General features: G+C 52.5%; 1 protein-coding gene across 1 annotated transcript in view; it reads left to right on the top strand.

Annotated features, from left to right (window-relative positions):
* Positions 1 to 17,763, top strand: part of LOC144125061 (growth arrest-specific protein 1-like) — a 28,844-nt gene extending 11,081 nt beyond the window's left edge. Inside the window, exon 2 of the mRNA XM_077658119.1 lies at positions 16,227 to 17,763. Within this exon, the coding sequence (XP_077514245.1) occupies positions 16,227 to 16,260 (34 nt within the window). The 3' untranslated portion in view covers positions 16,261 to 17,763. The remainder of the gene's footprint in view (positions 1 to 16,226) is intronic.
* Positions 17,764 to 17,770: the final 7 nt, after the last annotated feature.

Here is a 17,770-nt window from a genome sequence, read left to right as displayed (position 1 = left end):
GCAGCTCGCATACGCATCGGTGACGTGATGTGTGCGACGATAATGCATTCTCGATGTTTACGCGATACACAGGCGCTAATAGTGCGCAAACCCCTGCGTTCCCGTGTTCGCGTTAGCCCATGCATCAGGATAGTACAATACTCTGCAGAAGAGCGTGTTGTCGGGCAAGTTGGCTTTGCATGATATGGAAGAAGAAGTTGAGAGACCGAGAAGCGCTCGTCTGTCGTCTTATGTGTTTCTTCTCGGTCTCTGTCTAAGTTTTGCGCTAACTTCTTCCATATCATACAATACTCTGACGACCACCATTGGTGATCAGCGCGCAGTATCGAGGGGCAACTAGTATGACGCTTCGGACGTGGAGATTTATTGCGACCTCATTTTAGCACAATTGGCCGCATACAGACTTCGCGGTAGCTGAGCTGCCGGCAAGACTGCCTGCGTCGCCATGGATACCAATAGGGCTGTACCATTCGCAACTGCTTCTTCGTATTACTATGTTATGCAATGCTAAAACTCCCTATCTACCAGGTTAGCCCGAAACCCGAGTTTCGGGTTAAGCGATCTTTTAAAATAATGCAGCCATTGCAAGAAATTTTCTGGGTGCCGTTATACTTTTTCGCTATATTTTTTTTAAGGGCAAATGGGACGCAAAGTAAGTTTCCTGTCTACCAGAACATTCTTCTTGGGCAAAACAATCTATTCTTTCTTTCTTTCTTTCTTTCTTTCTTTCTTTCTTTCTTTCTTTCTTTCTTTCTTTCTTTCTTTCTTTCTCTCTTTATTTATTTCTTTCTTTTTCTCTTTCTTCCTTTCTTTCTTTATTTCTTTCTTTCTTTCTTTTGGGGGGAGGGGGAAGAAATTTTTTGTGCATGAGACTGCAGCTCCAGCGCACACCGCGACCACAAGCTAAAAGCAGTGCGGAATTTCATGCTGGCTGAACTTCTCAGTTAATTAACCGCTAAGTCAGCTTATAGCTTCGCCCACAAGCGACCTATGATCGAATCCGCCAGAAACTTCTAAGCGTGCTCCACGCCGCCGAGGAAGAGGCCGCAAAAATGAAAAAATAAAATGAAAAGTAATTAGCCGTAAGGTGCTAAATGTGAAAAAAAAAAACCCTGCTTAGCCAGCTGTTAACCGTAACATTTCGTTCATATTTTCTCACCGTCCGTTCTGAAAGGCATTAAGGAAAGTTTAAAGGTATTCGGGCTGCTTTTTAATTTTCTGATTATTCTTGCCAGGGACCTGTTAATGGTCTACGTATGTGACTTGCGGAACCGTAAACGAAAATGGCCAAGTCGCAGTAAGGCATTCCTCTTCTTTCCTTCCACCACTTTTTCTTTGACTTTTTTTTGTTTTTGTCTAAGCAGCTAGGTTTAACATGCTCAAGTTTAAAATTAATATTATCTCCCAGCGACACGTTAACTGCCAGCAATATACTGCCTTAACGCAGATGACGAAAATGAGTGTTCCCGCTGCGCAGGACTAATCAGGCAGGCGCACGTAGAGGTGCAATTTGGCTAGGCGCACATTTCTTTTAATCACTTCCTAGTTACCGCGTCGCCGCTGAAGGAAGTCTCCGAGGAGTGCGGTCCCCGCTGCCTCTACACGACCGAGTGCTCACCGCTATGATCTCGAACATCTCTCCCGGTGCGCCGACGTCATTTCGAAACTAATGAACCTCCTATCGTCCCGCGAAGTAAAGTACAGGTAAAATAAGATGGCGCTAGTGCGGGGACTCAAAAGAAGCGAATCTCTGTCTTTGCTGTCACAGCTGTGCTTCGTTACTTTTCGTATCCTGTCCAGCAAACTACCCGCGCTGTCGTAAGCAGGACCTGAAACTGGCATTAAACCTTCCGCAGATTACTTGTTGGTTCCTTGCTGACCCATAGTGCGTTCAATGGTATACTACACGCACCTGGCCTCGCCCCTTGTCCCGGAGCTGGATTTGCTTTTTTTTCTGCGCACTGACACGAATTCGCATATATAGGAGTAAAAGGGTGTGCGCTAGAGCACAACTTACTCCCTTTTTAAACCTTTCCGATTAGAGTGTACAGTCAGGGCACTGAGGCTGCGGCAGAGTTTGCGTCGCTGAAAGACGCAAACGTGAATAAAGGGCAAGGCAGGCTGTTACAAGCGATGAAATGGCTCGTGTATTGGACAGTCGCTGAAGGAAGCCATTGTAGGCACACATATGCACCTGGCGTTGTCGCGTACGTGGCATCGCGCAGCACGAGCGTAATTAACAACTCATCAGTTGTCTTTTCTTTTTCCGAGCTGCCAAGCCTCAGTCGGTTCTCGCTGGCTGTTCCCATGTTCTAACAGCCTTTATTCATTCAATGCGCGCGGGGGGGGGGGGGGGGGGGGGGACTATTGTTTGTACTGTGTGGCGCCGAGTTGTAGTAAGACACTCCAGAACGGCCAGAATGCGGAAGATGTGAGTGGCAGTGACTGTGAGATTTGAGTGAAAGAAAGAACAAAACAGGCGTCAACTGCACTCCCTTTTCACTGGGAGATAGATCTCACCCGGCGCCAGGCCAAAGCCGACACTGGCTTGACCTTGCGAGTACACACACACACACACGGCGCGCGCGCACTCACGCACGCACTCACAGAGCCAGCGGAGAGAGTCAACTCGGTTGTATAAGCACGGCGCTTTTCAAGTTCCCGCGCGAGTGGCACAACAATGGGCCACCGAGAAGAGAGCCCGCGCAAACGTTTAATCTTTCCCGTGCGTGTGACCGGCGGCACGCCGCGGACGGCTGCCGAGCTGTGGGAGCGCTGGCCTGCTGCCGCTCGCTCCTCTCTGGGAAGAAAAAGAGCCCGGCGTGCCCAGAAAGGCTCGATGCCGCCCGCGCAAGAGGGAGAAGGACAGTGCCATTCAGCCCCGTATAGGAGGGCAGACAACGACGACCGTGCGGCGAAGACAAAAAGGCCCGCCGAAGCCCAAGAACAAAGCGACGCGACCGTGGCTCCGAGGAGAAGGAGGAGGAGGGAGGAGGAGGAGAGATACAGATAAGGCCGGGCCCCGATGGCCCGCGGACGACACACACGCACAAATGCTGCGGCCGAAAAGCGTTGGCTGTGGCCCGCGCGCATGGCTCGCGGCGAGCCGCGTTGTCCTGGCGCGCCTCGAAGCCAGGCAAGAAGGGAGCAAAGAGAAGAAAATGCCGGGCCAATTAGAGACATCACTGGTCGACGAGGTAACCCACGCGCCGCCGCGGGACAAGCCCAAACGGAGTCTGGCGGAGGCACCTCGATTGCGGAGCGCCAACAACAACGTCACGAACCTCGGAGAAGCCGAAGCCGCCTCTGCTCTTGCTGCTGTTGCTGCTGCGGCAGTTGTTGCTTGCGCACGGCCGCTTGCGCACAGCCGCCTGCGGCCTTGCGCTAACTCTGGCCGAAGCTGCAAGAAAGAAGAAAAACTGCTTCGCTGTGTACTAAGCAGCTTGGCGAGGGAGGGGTTACAAGCAGAGCGAAAAGCCTTGCGGGGAGAAATGGCCGTCGCTGGTGGGGCGTGGTCGAAATTGCGTGTCTGGTATTGACGCCTGGCGCTGCCTCAGCGTCCATGACTCGTAGGCGGTGACCGAGGCCCTGGAAAAGCGTCCGAGTCCCGCTGTGCGTGAGCGCGTGTTTTGGAGGGAGGGAGAGGTGATCGACGGTGAAAGATTAGGACTCCTAAGGAAGCACTTTCTTTTATTTTCCTGCAGCACTTATCGTCGCCGTTCTCCTTAGTGTGTCGATAGATGGCGCTCTGTTGTGTGTTGCGGTCACGTTATGATGAGTGGCCACTTTATGGAGCGCTGATGACGCACGGGCGTGTCCACTCTCGGCTAACCGCACAGGCACGTCAGGCATTCACAAAAACAGACCTCGTAAACACGAAGACACTTTTACGTCGCGCGCCTTCGAAGCGGGAATGACATTTTACGTTGATGCGCGCAGTTGCATCGTTTACTGGTACATACACTTTGTACTGGTCGATAGTTGTGGCCGTTTCCTTATGGCCGCGCATAGGACCTTAGCCACGGCGGCAGGAGCAGTCTTCCGGGCGGCTTTCTTTTTCTGAGACGAAAAAAAAAAAGGGGGGGGGGTGGGGGTGAGGTGCTCGCGAGCCGGCTATAAAATCGTGTCCCTTAAACGGCGTTCTATTTATGGGCGGGTGGGACACTAACGCCAGGAAAGATAGCTTCCCCAGCGCGGCGTCGCCGTGTTTAGCTTTCAGGGCATTTCGCGGGCGAAACAAGGGGTCTCTCTATTGACGCACAGTTTTGGCCGATTTCGCGCCGCTAAAACGCAGCGGGCGTGATGGTGCGCGCTGGAGATGGCGGTAGTGGTGGTGACAGCGGCGGCGGTGGCTAGCGCGGCAGCCAACCTTCAGAGAGAGAGAGAGACACCGCGCCGCTCGCTGCACGGGCGACGCTCCTGGCGTGGTGATGGATCGGCACCCGTAAACTGCACGCTTCCGCTCGGCCTGTCCCGCGGAGTTTATGTGACGTCTTCGTAAGCCCTCCCCATCTTTCTTGGCCCCTCTGGCGCGCGCCGAGGAAGCCACCACGGCGGAAGGCAGGACAACAACGTGACAGAAAAATCGCAGCAGCCGCCCCCTGCCGGCCCTGGCCCGTAAGACAGACACACACATATAGACACAGGAATGGAGGGAGCTTTTTTTCTTTCTTTTTTCTTCTTTTTCGCGCGCGACGGGATCCTCTCGTTGAAGGAGGTTACAAGGAGCGCTGCTTTTCCTGGTGCACTTGTCTCTGCCCCATCGCCGGTAGCGCAGGACAACGCCGAGGTTGGGCGTGTGTCTGTATGTGCTTCAAGCGAGAGCCGTTGGCCGAGACTGCCTGGGAATGTAGAGGGGGGGGGGGGGGGCGTTACGTGGCTCGTAATCGGCTTGGCATTGGTTCTCTTTGTTTCTTTGCGCACCCCCTCCGTCCTCCCACGCACGGCTCCGCGAGCGGTGTGTGTTGCGAACCCGTGGCCCTAGCCCGCCGTCCGCACCCGGTGCCGCGGCGGAGATTAGCGCGGGGGTACTATGTGCGCGGCAGGCCGCCGCCATCCAGGGCCTCGGAGCCGGCCATCTTTCCGTTTAGTATAGGCTCTTCTCTGGGCCGGGATCACGGCGGGGCCGAGATTGCGGATTTGGGGCCGCTTGCCCGCTGGCCCGGAAGAGGGATAGCCCCCAGTCGTTTGGTGGTTGTGGTGCCTGGGCGGGCCCAACGAAACGCTGCCACCGCGGGATTGGCGGTCTAATAAACGCCGGGATATTATGGTCCCGCTGATGAGAGTAATGAAAAGGCTAACGTGAAAGTGGCACTCGGATACAGGAAGTGCTGTAGGAATCGCCTGTCCCTCTGGTTACGCTGAAGGCGAAACATGTGCGTGCCTTGGCAGCTGTTGTCTTCTCCAGTGCGTCACTTAGTTTTCCTGTTCGCCTAATTCGTTATTCCTGCAGTTAGTACAGCTTTTGTCTCCTTCAATGCGTCACTGCGCTTTCCCGTTTGGCTAATTCTTTATTCATGCAGTTCGTATAGCTACCTCTCATCGGCTCTATTCCCATTGGAATGGCACGTCAGCCGTCCGTTCCATACAGGATAAAACTGACAACAACAGCTACTGTTCACCGTCTAGGCTGCGCGCGGCTCCCCAGGCGCTCACGACGCGCCCACGTTGGTCCACGCGCCTAATCTCGGCTGCAAGAGAAAGATGAGCGGTCATTACGGTAATAACGGGCCAGGAGCAGTATTTTCTCTTCTGCGGCGACCGTTATCAGCGAAAACGCTCCCTGCTCCCCCTGTCCGCAGGCAGAAAGCAGTCGCTTGAGCCCTCCCCCCCCCCTCCCCCCCCCCCCCCCCACACACACACACACAAGGACCCAGGACACATGGGGTCTTATCAAGAGCGAGGCGGGTCGCGGGCCGCGGTTCCCAGCAGCCAGTTTCAGGCAGCAGCGCATGCGTAGGACTCCTGCATAGTGGCGCCCACCACTAGTGCCCACTCTCAGCGTGCAGCAATGTAGAAGCGTAGCGGGCGAACAGAAGCAGGCACTTTTTCTACGACGAAAAGCCAGTCTTGTGCCAGTGCGCGATGTCACGGGAACTTGGCGACTCTGCATACGTCTTCTGTAGGCTTTGTGGCTGGTTGCCCCTTGGAAATGTTGCGCCTTGAGGGCATTCCCGCTTCTATCGGTTGGCGAATAGGTCAGAGCCTCATCTCACACCGCTATGACGCGGTGCATGCAAGTACTATCGGGGGAGCAACGTACCGCACGTGGGAAGGAGACCAGATGTCTGCGCGACCTGAGCGCTCGCGTCGGCCACCCAGCGTGAAACGAGATCGAGGCACCAGTGCGGGGACACCCGCTATCTCCTCCGCACGCGAGGAGGAAGCGGCTGTGAACGGCTGTAGTATACGCAGCAGCCCTACGCACCGGCGAGGCATAGTGTGCGTGTGTGTGAGGGGGTGTGTGGGAGGGAATGCGGGGTTTTGCGGGTGCATTATGACGTTGAGACCCTTCTCTCCTTCTTCCTCCTGCCTCCCCCGGCACGCACGCGCGTACGACCGGGTGCACGTGGTCCGAGGGACCTACCGCGGTGGTACGCGGAGCGCGCGCACGCAGGGACAACCTGCCGCCGTTGGCCTGGCCTCCTGTTCTGCGATCCATCTCGCGCCGTGTGTTCCGTGACGCAGCTGGCTTCTCGGGAGGACTGAGGTCAAGGCGGCGGACTTTGGCGGGGGAAGTCCCGGGGAAGAGGAGAAAAAGAATTCGCGGGAAGCGAGGCAGGTTCTTGGGAATCGTGCCTTACGCGACGTCGAAGTAGAAGTTGTGGGCAATGACTTATGGAGTTATCAAGTTAGTGACGCAGAGATTAAGGGGGGATTATGTCGTGTAGTAACATACTACATGATCGATTTATCTCTACTAGCCTGTAATTAGTGTTATCGGCCACGACAATTTTTCTATCTCTCGGAATACATTAGATTAGTGGAATAGATTAGTAAAAATAGAATAGATTAGTGGAAAGTATAAGAAGAATGATTTGGCTGCTGCTGCTCTCGGTGAGGCAGGACGGCCGTGCCGGCTGTTTCATATGGTCATGGTGCATGTTGCTTAGAGTATATACTGCCCCTTTCAGCGTTGGGAAACACCGTCATCCCTATCGGCGCATTCCTGATCACGGGTGTGATATCTGAAATAGTGGTTTAGCTTTTTTGGTATGACTCTTCTAATGAGTCGGTGGCTCAGTGGATATGGCGCTCGGCTGCTGATCCAAAAGACATCGTTTCAAACCCGGCCTTGGCAGTCGCATTTCGCCTCCATTGAAATGCTATAAAAGGCCCGCGTACAGTGCGATGTCAGTGTACGTTAGAGAACCCCAGGTGGTCTAATTATCCGCAGCCTTCCGCTACGGCGTCCTTCATAACCTGAGTCGCCTTGGGACGTTAAACTCCTTAAAACCAAATTAAAACCAATCTGATCAGACACACGGCATACTTAATCGTCGGTCAGGCCAGGTGCACTGTGGGACTAAATGGCTGCCTTGTGTCTTCCACCGACATTAGTAACGCTGGACGTCGGCCTCTGAGATAATATTAGGGTTGGAACTGGGCACGAGCTGTCTCCAACCACCACAAACACACCGTGCAGCATGGACTCGGACTCAGCGCCCAGCGCTCAGGGGCTGTAATATCTGCGAAGGAGGCGCGACTGAGCGTTCCTGTTAGGCGTGCCCACGGCAGCTGTCCAGCACCTATCGCGACTACTCTAACCTCATGCACAGGCTGATATATTTTCGGCGACGGGGGTGATTCCTTGTGGAAAGGTCACTTTGCGTGCATGCTATACGTGTAGTTCTTTTTTTACGGTTAACAAATTCAGTACCGGAAATAAGCTCCCAAAAAGGATTGCATGCTTTTTGGTCTTTTTATTAGCTGTACGCGGCGTTTCGGTAATATTTTGCGAATGGGCTGTAACATTTTAACGGATGGAATTGAAAGGTGCTCCATTTAAACGAGGATTTAGAATGTCCGCCTTAACTGCAGCACACCATTTTTCAATGCGGTCCGCACGAACATCAGTGCAAGACTCCACAAGCTGTCGTATCGATGAAAAGTGGAGGCTCTCTTCACTCACCCATCTTGTAGGCCAAACATCGCACCATTAAACTTATTTATAATGCCGAAGATTAAGAAACATCAGATTAAGGTGACACGTTTGCGTTCGGCCGTTGGCATCGCCAACAGGCTTCCTCTTTTTTGTCTATGCTAGCGCACCGGTGTTAGAGTGCATCGCCGGTGATGCACTACGTCGCAAAAAGTGATGCACTGCGTCGAAAAAAGTGATGCGCTCCACGGAAGGAGAGCATTCCCAACTTTTACTGCATGTTACGTCTGTCAGTGCCGTTGCATCAGCAGCGCCACAAGAGCAACACACCCTGAACACTGAAGTCAGGCACCGCCAGAATGGTATCGTTTGAAAACTCCTACCCGCCGCGGTGGCTCAGTGGTTAGGGCGCTCGGCTACTGATCCGGAGTTCCCGGGTTCTAACCCGACCGCGGCGGCTGCGTTTTGTGGAGGAAAAACGCTAAGGCGCCCGTGTGCTGTGCGATGTGAGTGCACGTTAAAGATCCCCAGGTGATCGAAATTATGCCGGAGCCCTCCACTACGGCACCTCTCTCTTCCTTTCTTCTTTCACTCCCTCCTTTATCCCTTCCCTTCAGGTGTCCAAATATATATGAGACAGATACTGCGCCATTTCCTTCCCGAAAAACCTATTATTATTATTATTATTATTATTATTATTATTATTATTATTATTATTATTATTATTATTATTATTATTATTATTATTATTATTATTATTATTATTATTATTATTATCTGAAAACTCCAAATGGAATCTCCGCCCGGAGAACCGCGACAACGTCCATCCATCACTTCATTAAGTGTTACGTACATTTCAGGAGGCAGGTCTTACTGAAAAACACTCCTCGTATGTTCGCATAGATTACAGTGTAGTGCAGCTCCCGGCACGGAAACAAGTCATTATCTTTGAAGCATCAAGCGATGCCGTTACAGTTGGCTCCTGACAAATGGACGAGAGAAAACGATGACTTAAAGCCTGCCCTGTAGCCGCTCATGGGCACTGTCCGCTGTGTTCGGGCAGGCTATAATAGAAGAACACACTCCAATGTTTCGGTTGCAGCTCAGCTTCAAGTAAGAAGGCACGAACAGTCGCGGCGTGTGCCAGGTAGGTTCCGAAGAATGCGCATATGTACATGCGATGTACACATGGATGGGTTTAACACGAATCGGTTTCCCTCCCTTTTCTTGTCTGAGCGAGATGTTTTCTACAAGAAGGTCACATATCTGAATCTTCTTCCTCGAAGAATACGAAACAAATTGTGTGCACGGAAACGTTTATTATAAAGCAAGTCTTCATGCAGATATTGCTGGTCTGTACGCCCGTCCGTCCGTCCGTCTGTCTTTCGTAATAAGTTGTATGGGGCTGCAACTTGGCCGTGATCACGTGGTTAAGTATTTTTTATATAAACAGTCGCATCAGTGAAGCGACGCCCTCCACAATATTTCTCGTAGGTTTAGTTCAATGCGTCTCCTTTGATGGTATCTGAACTCGAAACCAGTCTAGCGGCTTTTATAAATCGAATTCCCACATCGCAAACAGATGAAGGTGGGTGCTCGAAAACAAACTGGTGCGGCGCGACGTTTCACGTGGACCGCCTTATCGCGGCTCGGGTTATATATCAGCCATAAAACTAGAAGGGAGACAAAAAAAAAATAATCTCACTGCGTACGTGTGTTTTACTCTCTCGGCGAAGGGAGCAAATATGCGGCCTACGCAGTCGCCCATACGCCCAGCGACAGGCCTTCTCAAGCGCCCCATTTGAACGAATGTGGCAAAGAACACGGTTCTTCCATTTCCTTTACAGCAATGCTAGGCAAAAGAAAAGTGAAGCGAGCTGGCGATAAACTAGAAGTCGCATAGACCCTCGCAGCGGATGCTTCTTTCACTTTCTCGCGTCTCGAAAAAGGAAGGATTTTCAAACACGCGCCTCCTTGGCGCGGAGAAGGGGCCAGTGAAAGGTGCCCCTGCATTGGTCGATTTGGGTACGCTTTTCAGTCCAGCTGCACCCACTCTGGGTTTTCATTTTTTTAATCATTCATCCTCACGAAAGCAAAGAAAGGAAGGAAGGCAGGCACAAATCTGGAAGGGTGGTCTGCTGATACTCACTCTGCAAAGAAGGGGGCATAGGAAAAAAAAAATGAAGACGTGCGATAAAACAAAGACATAAAGGTGGAAAGTTGAAGTGGAAGAACGAATAGTGAAATCTCGGTCATCACTGGCTGTCCGGACTGCGGCACCTTGACGGCAGAGAAAGCGGAAGCAGCCCGCGACGTCTGACTCGCATCGGATTCACTTTATTGACAAAAAAGGACGCTGTGGTCTTCGTCCTCCTTCAGCCCCGCGGAGTTCACGACCTGCGCTCACCCTCGCGGGCTCCGGCGGCTTCCGATTCACGGCACGGCGCGTGTAAGCATGCCTGAGGGCAGAGAGAGAGAAAGGGTAGGTGAAGGGGAAGTGAATGGCGCGCTGGGGAATGTTGTGACTGAGGCTGCGCACCTCTCCTTCCGCTCGATAAGGATATGCGTTCAATCGGATTGACTTCCCAACCCCGGAGCGGAGGCTGCTTCTCCGCAGCACACGAACGCACACAGGAGAAGCGGCTGGGGCCGCACATCGGTGTTTCTTTTTCTGGGCGTCAGGGAAGAATCCTTTTCTCCCCGGCTATTTGTTTTCATTCCGCGAGGGCTCTTTTAAAGTTCTCCCCCTTCTGGTTTCCCTCTTTTCGTGATTTTCTTGAGATCGCTGCCGGGCTTCTTCGACTTTTCGGCCGGTGTATAGAAGAGGCACGCAGGCAGCGGCCTCGGCTGCTGCTGCCTTGCAGGGAGCGAGCCTTTCGTGCGCAGAGTACCGCCGCTTCCGACTCGGCGGCAGCTGTTGCGTAAAACGGCGCGGGAGGCGCTGCGTTCGTTTCCCCGAAAGTGGGTGTTTTCTTTTTCCTTCACGAAGGCGTATATAGTACGTACGCGTAGCGTAACCAGCCGGCCTGCTGCTGCTGGTGTTGCCTGCTCTGGAGAAGCGAGCCAAGGAGCTGCGCGCCCTGTGTGTACTGGGAGAAGCAGGCGCGACACGCGCGGCTTGAGCCTCCGATCCGAGCGCTGTCTCTCCTGAAGAATGAAGAGCCGTGCGAGAAAACGCGGAGGTGTTTTTTTTTTGTTGTTGTTAGTTTGCTCTCTCCAGCCCCGGAGGGCCAGGGCCATGAGCGCATGAGGTGGCGGCCAGAGCAAGAGAAGGCGGCATCGCCATCGAGAGGAGCTGCAGGGCTTCCTCCTCCTCCTCCATCCACTACTCTTTTTCCCCCGAAACGGTCCAAAACCGGCTCCGAGCCATTTTCTGCCAACATCACCCGCGGCCACTACTACCGCCGCCTTCCCTTTGCTCTCCCTCTCTCTCGTTTTCGCCTTCCCCTCAACGCACGAGTCTAGCCTTGCACTCCCTCGAGTTTTCAAGCCGCTGACGCGGAATGGAAGAGGAGGATCCGCGAGCCCTGATTACGTCTCCTGCTTTTCTTTGACGGGGCGTTTTCTTCCCCCCCCCCCCCCCCGGGTCCAACAGCAAAGTGAAGAGAGGGGGAAATAAATAATATACACAAAGGCTGTGTGTATTCTGTATGGAAGAGGGGGGAAAAAAGAAAAAGAAGCGCATGACGGGAGTGGCGGCCCCAGAATTGTGCCCCGCGAAAAACCGCGCGCGCCCGAAAGTACCGTACGCGGATAATGAAAGCCGGCGCAGAAGAGAGCCGGGGAAGAAGTCAGGGCCAGAAGAGATGCTCGCGCGAAGACGGCGGCGAGAGAGGCAATTTGCGTTGGCGCCTCCGGCTGACGTGGCGTGCGCCGAGGCGGGTTTTGACTTTCCATCTACGGAGGCGACTTGCCGCGAACGCGCTGAGGGGTGGCGCGGGAACGGAGTTGGGAGAGGGGGCAAGGAGGGGGGCTGGCATGTTCCCGGAATCGAGACGACGGTGTTTTCCTCCCAGAGCCGTGGTCACGTGACGCGCGAGTCACGCCGGGCGATGAAATTCCCGAGGCGCCCGTAGTAACTGATGGGACCTGACCGAGCGACTAATTGCAGCACAAAGGGCCAGCCGATTGGATGATGTAGCATGTGGGTGTGCCGAAGGCAACGATGTTGCGGCCAGTGGGCGTTTCTCGTAGCGCCAGGTGAAACAGGTGGCTGGATAAGAAAGCATTGAATCTAATGACTAAGCCGTCGGCCGCAGTCAGTCGCCCGCATACTTAACTGGTAAATCGGCGTCGTCCGTGAAGTCCACAACGGGACAGAAAAACTTTATTTGGCGTCAAATTAGGCTCCCAAAAAGTCTTCTTATGTTTGATTTTCTTTCTTTTTGCGACTAACAAAGCTAGATACGGAGCCGTCAGGATTCATTGGCCGTTTGCAGCTGAGCGTTATCGTAAGTTATCGCGTGATCGGTTTAATTATTCATTGGTGAGTTATTGCTCACCAAAGGTACACCGAGGTTATGAAGCATGCTCTTGCAAAGCGCTTCTAAGTGGGCAACCTGATGAGAATTACCTGATCGAAAGTCTGCAGGCATAGCTGCCAATTCCGCAGTTCTACTAGAAATGTGACGCGCCGCGGTGGCTCAGTGGTTAGGGCGCTCGGCTACTGATCCGGAGTTCCCGTGTTCGAACCCGACCGCGGCGGCTGTGTTTCGATGGAGGCGAAACGCTAAGGCGCCCGTGTGCTGTGCGATGTCAGTGCACGTTAAAGATCCCAGCCCCGCCGCGGTGGCTCAGTGGTTAGGGCGCTCGACTACTGATCCGGAGTTCCCGGGTTCGAACCCGACCGCGGCGGCTGCGTTTTTATGGAGGAAAAACGCTCAGGCGCCCGTGTGCTGTGCGATGTCAGTGCACGTTAAAGATCCCCAGGTGGTAGAAATTATTCCGGAGCCCTCCACTACGGCACCGCCTTCTTCCTTTCTTCTTTCACTCCCTCCCTTATCTCTTCCCTTACGGCGCGGTTCAGGTGTCCAACGATATATGGGACAGATACTGCGCCATTTCGTTTCCCCAAAAACCAATTATTATGATTCAAATTATTCCGGAGCCCTTCACTACAGCACCTCTTTCTTCATTTCTTCTCTCAGTCCCTCCTTTATCCGTTTTCTTACGGCGCGGTTCAGGTGTCCAACGATATATGAGACAGATACTGCGCCATTTCCTTTCCCCCAAAAAACAATTATTATGATTGAAACTATTCCGGAGCCCTTCACTACAGCACCTCTTTCTTCATTTCTTCTCTCAGTCCCTCCTTTATCCGTTTTCTTACGGCGCGGTTCAGGTGTCCAACGATATATGAGACAGATACTGCGCCATTTCCTTTCCCCGAAAAACCAATTATTATTATTACTAGAAAAGTGATGCTTTAGCACGCTTCCCGTTTCCATGCGTACTAGGCCGTCTCCACTGCCCTTAGGTGCCGAGACTGAGTGCTGCACTTCGTCTTCGTTCGTGACAAACACGCCAGCTGTCGGTCTGTGCTGTCTAAATACAGTTTCTGGGGCTACGGCGAGGCGCGAGCAATATTCAACGCCGTTCCGCAGAGCGAGAAACCCGACACGCCGCGACAAAGTGGTCTCCCATTGGTGGGCGTCAGTTTCGTCGAGCTTGACATCGACAGCGAACGCACTTTTACGCGCGGTTCATTTTTCTACCACTTGCCCGTTCGTTTGGGCACTCTCTTCTGTGAGCAGTGGGGAAAATTGACTTTCTTTCGGAAAACAAGGGAGACAATAAGAAGTAGCGCCACGTCTAGCTGTGAAGGACGGTCGGGAGGACCTGCAGCCCGAAATTGGACGCCGCATCGCTCGATAACACTCGCTCAACCGCGTCTGGCGCCGAGCGGACGTGGAAACAAGGTCTTCGATGGGGAGGCAACAGCAGCCGCGGTGGCGCGTCTCTTGGGATACGAAGTGGCGACGCTGAGGAAGCGAAAATACCCAAGAGTGGAGACAGAAGCAAGGGCTGCGCACCCTTCGCCGCGCGAATCTTCCAAGTGGCCACTCTTTCTCGAAGGACAACAAACGACGCTCAAAGGCGGGCAAACAGGGCTGGGCGCTGGTATAATAAACACAGCCCCGCAGAAAAAGACAGTATATACACACACGCGCGTTCGCTTTTGGGTGCCATTGTGGCGGGAAGAAAAGAAAAGACAGTTCTCTACAGATGACCCGAACGGCGTGCGACGAAGACCGTCCGTCGTGTTGGGTGGGAGGCCACAAAAATAGCTCATCCGAAGCGTAAGCTCGCTGACTCTGTGGCCCGGCTTCGGCTCGCAATGACTTGTTTTAGCTTCGGATACGCGCCGCGACGCATTACTACCTTTGCCATGGCGGAAACCGGAGCTGAACCCTGGGGACGGCCGGCGATGAGTTGTGGCCCGTCTAGATGGAGCGAGCACCCAAGGACCCACCCCCTCGCCTACCGTTGGAGTGTGGCCTCAGTCATCGCATTCTCTCGTCAGCGCTCGACGGTGCTCTCAGCGCTTCCGTTCTATATCGGGCACGCGTGGAAGCTGGGGACGTATATGCGGGACGCCGGCTGGATCCGGGCGCGAAAAAGGGTTGCCGCCTCGCTGACTCTCCCGGGAGGTGTGTTCGCTACTGGGTTCCCGGAAAGCGGCCGATGCCCGGTCGGCCGAGGGCGGGCAGCTGACGTTGCAGGCTAAGGCCACATCCACGGGCCCTTGGTTACATTTGTTGCTTGCCGTCTTGTGCTGCCTTCCTTCATCTTGCGTGAAGAACAGTTACCAAGGCTGGGTGCAGGCCTTGTCAAAAGTAGAAAGCCCAAGGTCTGCTTCTAAGCCGTGTAATGAGGCTCTTGTATACTACAGTATCCATAGGACGCGTAAAGAGCTACAGCGTAGCTCAGAAGCGAGCTTATAGGCTATCTATTTTAGACAAGTGCTAAATATTAATCTATGTTCACAATGGGCTTCGACACCAAAAATTATATTGTGGTTAGTAAGATAACAAGATAACTTATTGGCGAGCTTCATATATACCAGTCACTACAGACATGTGTGTGCAGCTTATTCCGACCGCTGCGCAACTGTGGGTGGCTGACTTTGAGTACAAATTATACAAATGCTAATAGACTCGTTTCTGTTAAGAATAGCATCCGTAGGCGACGCGTAAAGAGCTACAGCGTAGCTCAGAAGCGAGCCTTATAGGCTATCTATTTTAGACAAATGCTAAATATTAATCTGTGTTCACAATGGGCTTCGACACCAAAAATTTTATTGTGGTTAGTAAAATAACAAGGTAACTTATTGGCGAGCTTCACATATACCAGTCACTACAGACATGTGCCCACTGCCGTCTTCAGGTGCAGCTTGTTGCGACCGCTGCGCAACTGTGGGTGCCTGACTTTGAGTACAAATTATACAAATGCTAATAGACTCACTTCTGTTAAGAAATCGGTTGTTCATCGCAATGGTTCCGGCTTGCTCTGTGATTGGCCACGTATGAAAGTCAACCATATATTCCAGAAGTGTTTTTATGCGGATCGAATCGCGCTGGAGTGTAGAGCGTATTAGTTTCAGTTTTATTTGTCTTACTATTAGTTGCCATATAAGGTATTGTACATATTTGTTGCACGAGTCATCCTTTCATTTACAGTATCCTCCTTGTCCAGGCGGATATGATAAGGCATGCCTGAATATGGTATGAGACCCACTAGGCAGTCACTATATCCGCTTTTATGATCAAACTTTAAAAAGCGTATTGGGGACAATGACCATCTGGGGCGAGATCTCCTGCTTTTGTTTCATTGTCTCAGTGGACGCCTTCAAAAGGATCAAGTTTTAAGAGGGGGGGGGGGGGGGGGGGGGGGGCATTTTAGTTGTCTAGCTATACCAATGTTGTTACCAACTGACTGACCCCGCACTGACTTAAGCAGCTTAAGCAGTTGAGCTGAAGAGTCGAAATTTGCGCGTTTGTCCTCTATTTCATTGCTTGCCCTGTCTAAAAGATGCAACGTATATGAGGCGTATCTCTTCCTTCGTCTAGGTCCTAATGGGACTCGCGACCCTTTTTCTTCTTTTCTTTTTCCTCTCTTGATGCAGGTGCGGCCAGTACAGCATGGCCGACGTGACATGACCGCCTGTCGGCGCCGGGGAGCAACACAATGACGAAAACAGCGGCAAGATGTGCCGCTCCGATACAGACGTCGCTCGGCTCCTTCCGCGTGTGCGCGAACACGGACCACACGCAACAGCGGCACTGCGGTGCGGCTGAAACCGTGCCAAGAAAAATGGCGCCGGAAGAAGCAGCGTCTTCAGACACTCTGCCGTCTGAGGAGTGTTATGTTTGGACCAGTGCTCTTGGTGGGCCGCGCCTGTGTGGTCGGCGACGGCGCTGGACTGACGATCGACGTCTCCAATGGCGTCTCGTGAATCATCGCTTCGGTTTGCGAACCTTTCACGACTGGGCAACCAAATCACGTGTACAAATAATGCCCGGTGATGCGGCGCTCTGCACGCAACAACGCGCTTTCGACCCAGTGACAGCCCGACCTGACGGACATAAAAGAGTTCGAGGTTTTGGGGGTCGCATCTCAGGGGCCTGTCCTTCCGGCGTGGAAGGCGTTCAGTGTGACTCATAGTCGCGTAATGCTTATTGCCGACTCGTTGATAATTGTTGGAGACAGAGGTAGAAGTGTGGCCCTGAGTCATGGCCCTGAGCCCTGATCGCGACCGTGTCTCGTCTGGTCTGCTACTCTACATTCAATGGGAAGGAATAGAGGCGACCAAAGAGGGTTGGTATGATGTGTGGTGATATGGGAAAAGTAAGCGTGAAAAAAGCGATTGGGGAAGGCCTTAGTGGCGCTGCATTCAATGAATTTCCAGTGTGTCATTGCTGAAATGTGTACATATAGACTGTTTCGTGAGTTTTTTTTTTTTTCAGTGCGCAACGCGGCAGAAATGCTAGTTACAAACTTGCAAACACACAGGCAAGGCTTTACTTTGAATCAGTATCTGTTCTGAAAGCCAAAAAGCAGAATATTCTGAGGACAAGGAAGGCATGTCTTCTACCCTGCTTCCAAGTTTTCATTGCTCTTAGAATGCTGTGGTTTTTTTTTTTTGCTTGTTGTTGTCCAGCGTTTCTGTTGCGTTGCTACTGTTCTGAACACATACCAACGAGTCCTCTGAAGTTACAATGATAGGCTATATAGATGCTAGGAATCCACGTCGGAATTAGCATGTATATTCGACTTGTGATCGAAGCAGCATATAATTAGATTTATCAAGCATCCAGATAGATCGACGTTGTGATTAATGTGTTAGAGGTCAGAATATATGTTAGAACAATGCTCAGGGAGGCAACAATCAACGTGCGCTTAAAGAGCAATATTGCGCACTTGTGTATATGTATCAAATAGGTAGCTGTGTAGCGTAATGCTGCCAGGATATATCCCGGATGTAAAGCATAACAAGGGAACCAGGCTAATCAGGACGGATATGCGGATCTGTGCATAAATTCGCCGTGCTTGCCTAATGCGGCTACACGGATGTTTTATGCGAGTGATACGGTTGAGATGTCAAGTGTGTTCCTCAGAATAAAGGCGGAGGGCTGTTGCGAGCCCGCACGCACTCTTTTTGACCTTGTG

Source organism: Amblyomma americanum, chromosome 3, assembly GCF_052857255.1.
Source record: "Amblyomma americanum isolate KBUSLIRL-KWMA chromosome 3, ASM5285725v1, whole genome shotgun sequence".
In the NCBI taxonomy this organism is placed as follows: Eukaryota; Metazoa; Arthropoda; class Arachnida; order Ixodida; family Ixodidae; genus Amblyomma; species Amblyomma americanum.
Note: the sequence above shows the minus strand (reverse complement) of the source record. Positions and strands in the feature narration are given on the sequence as shown.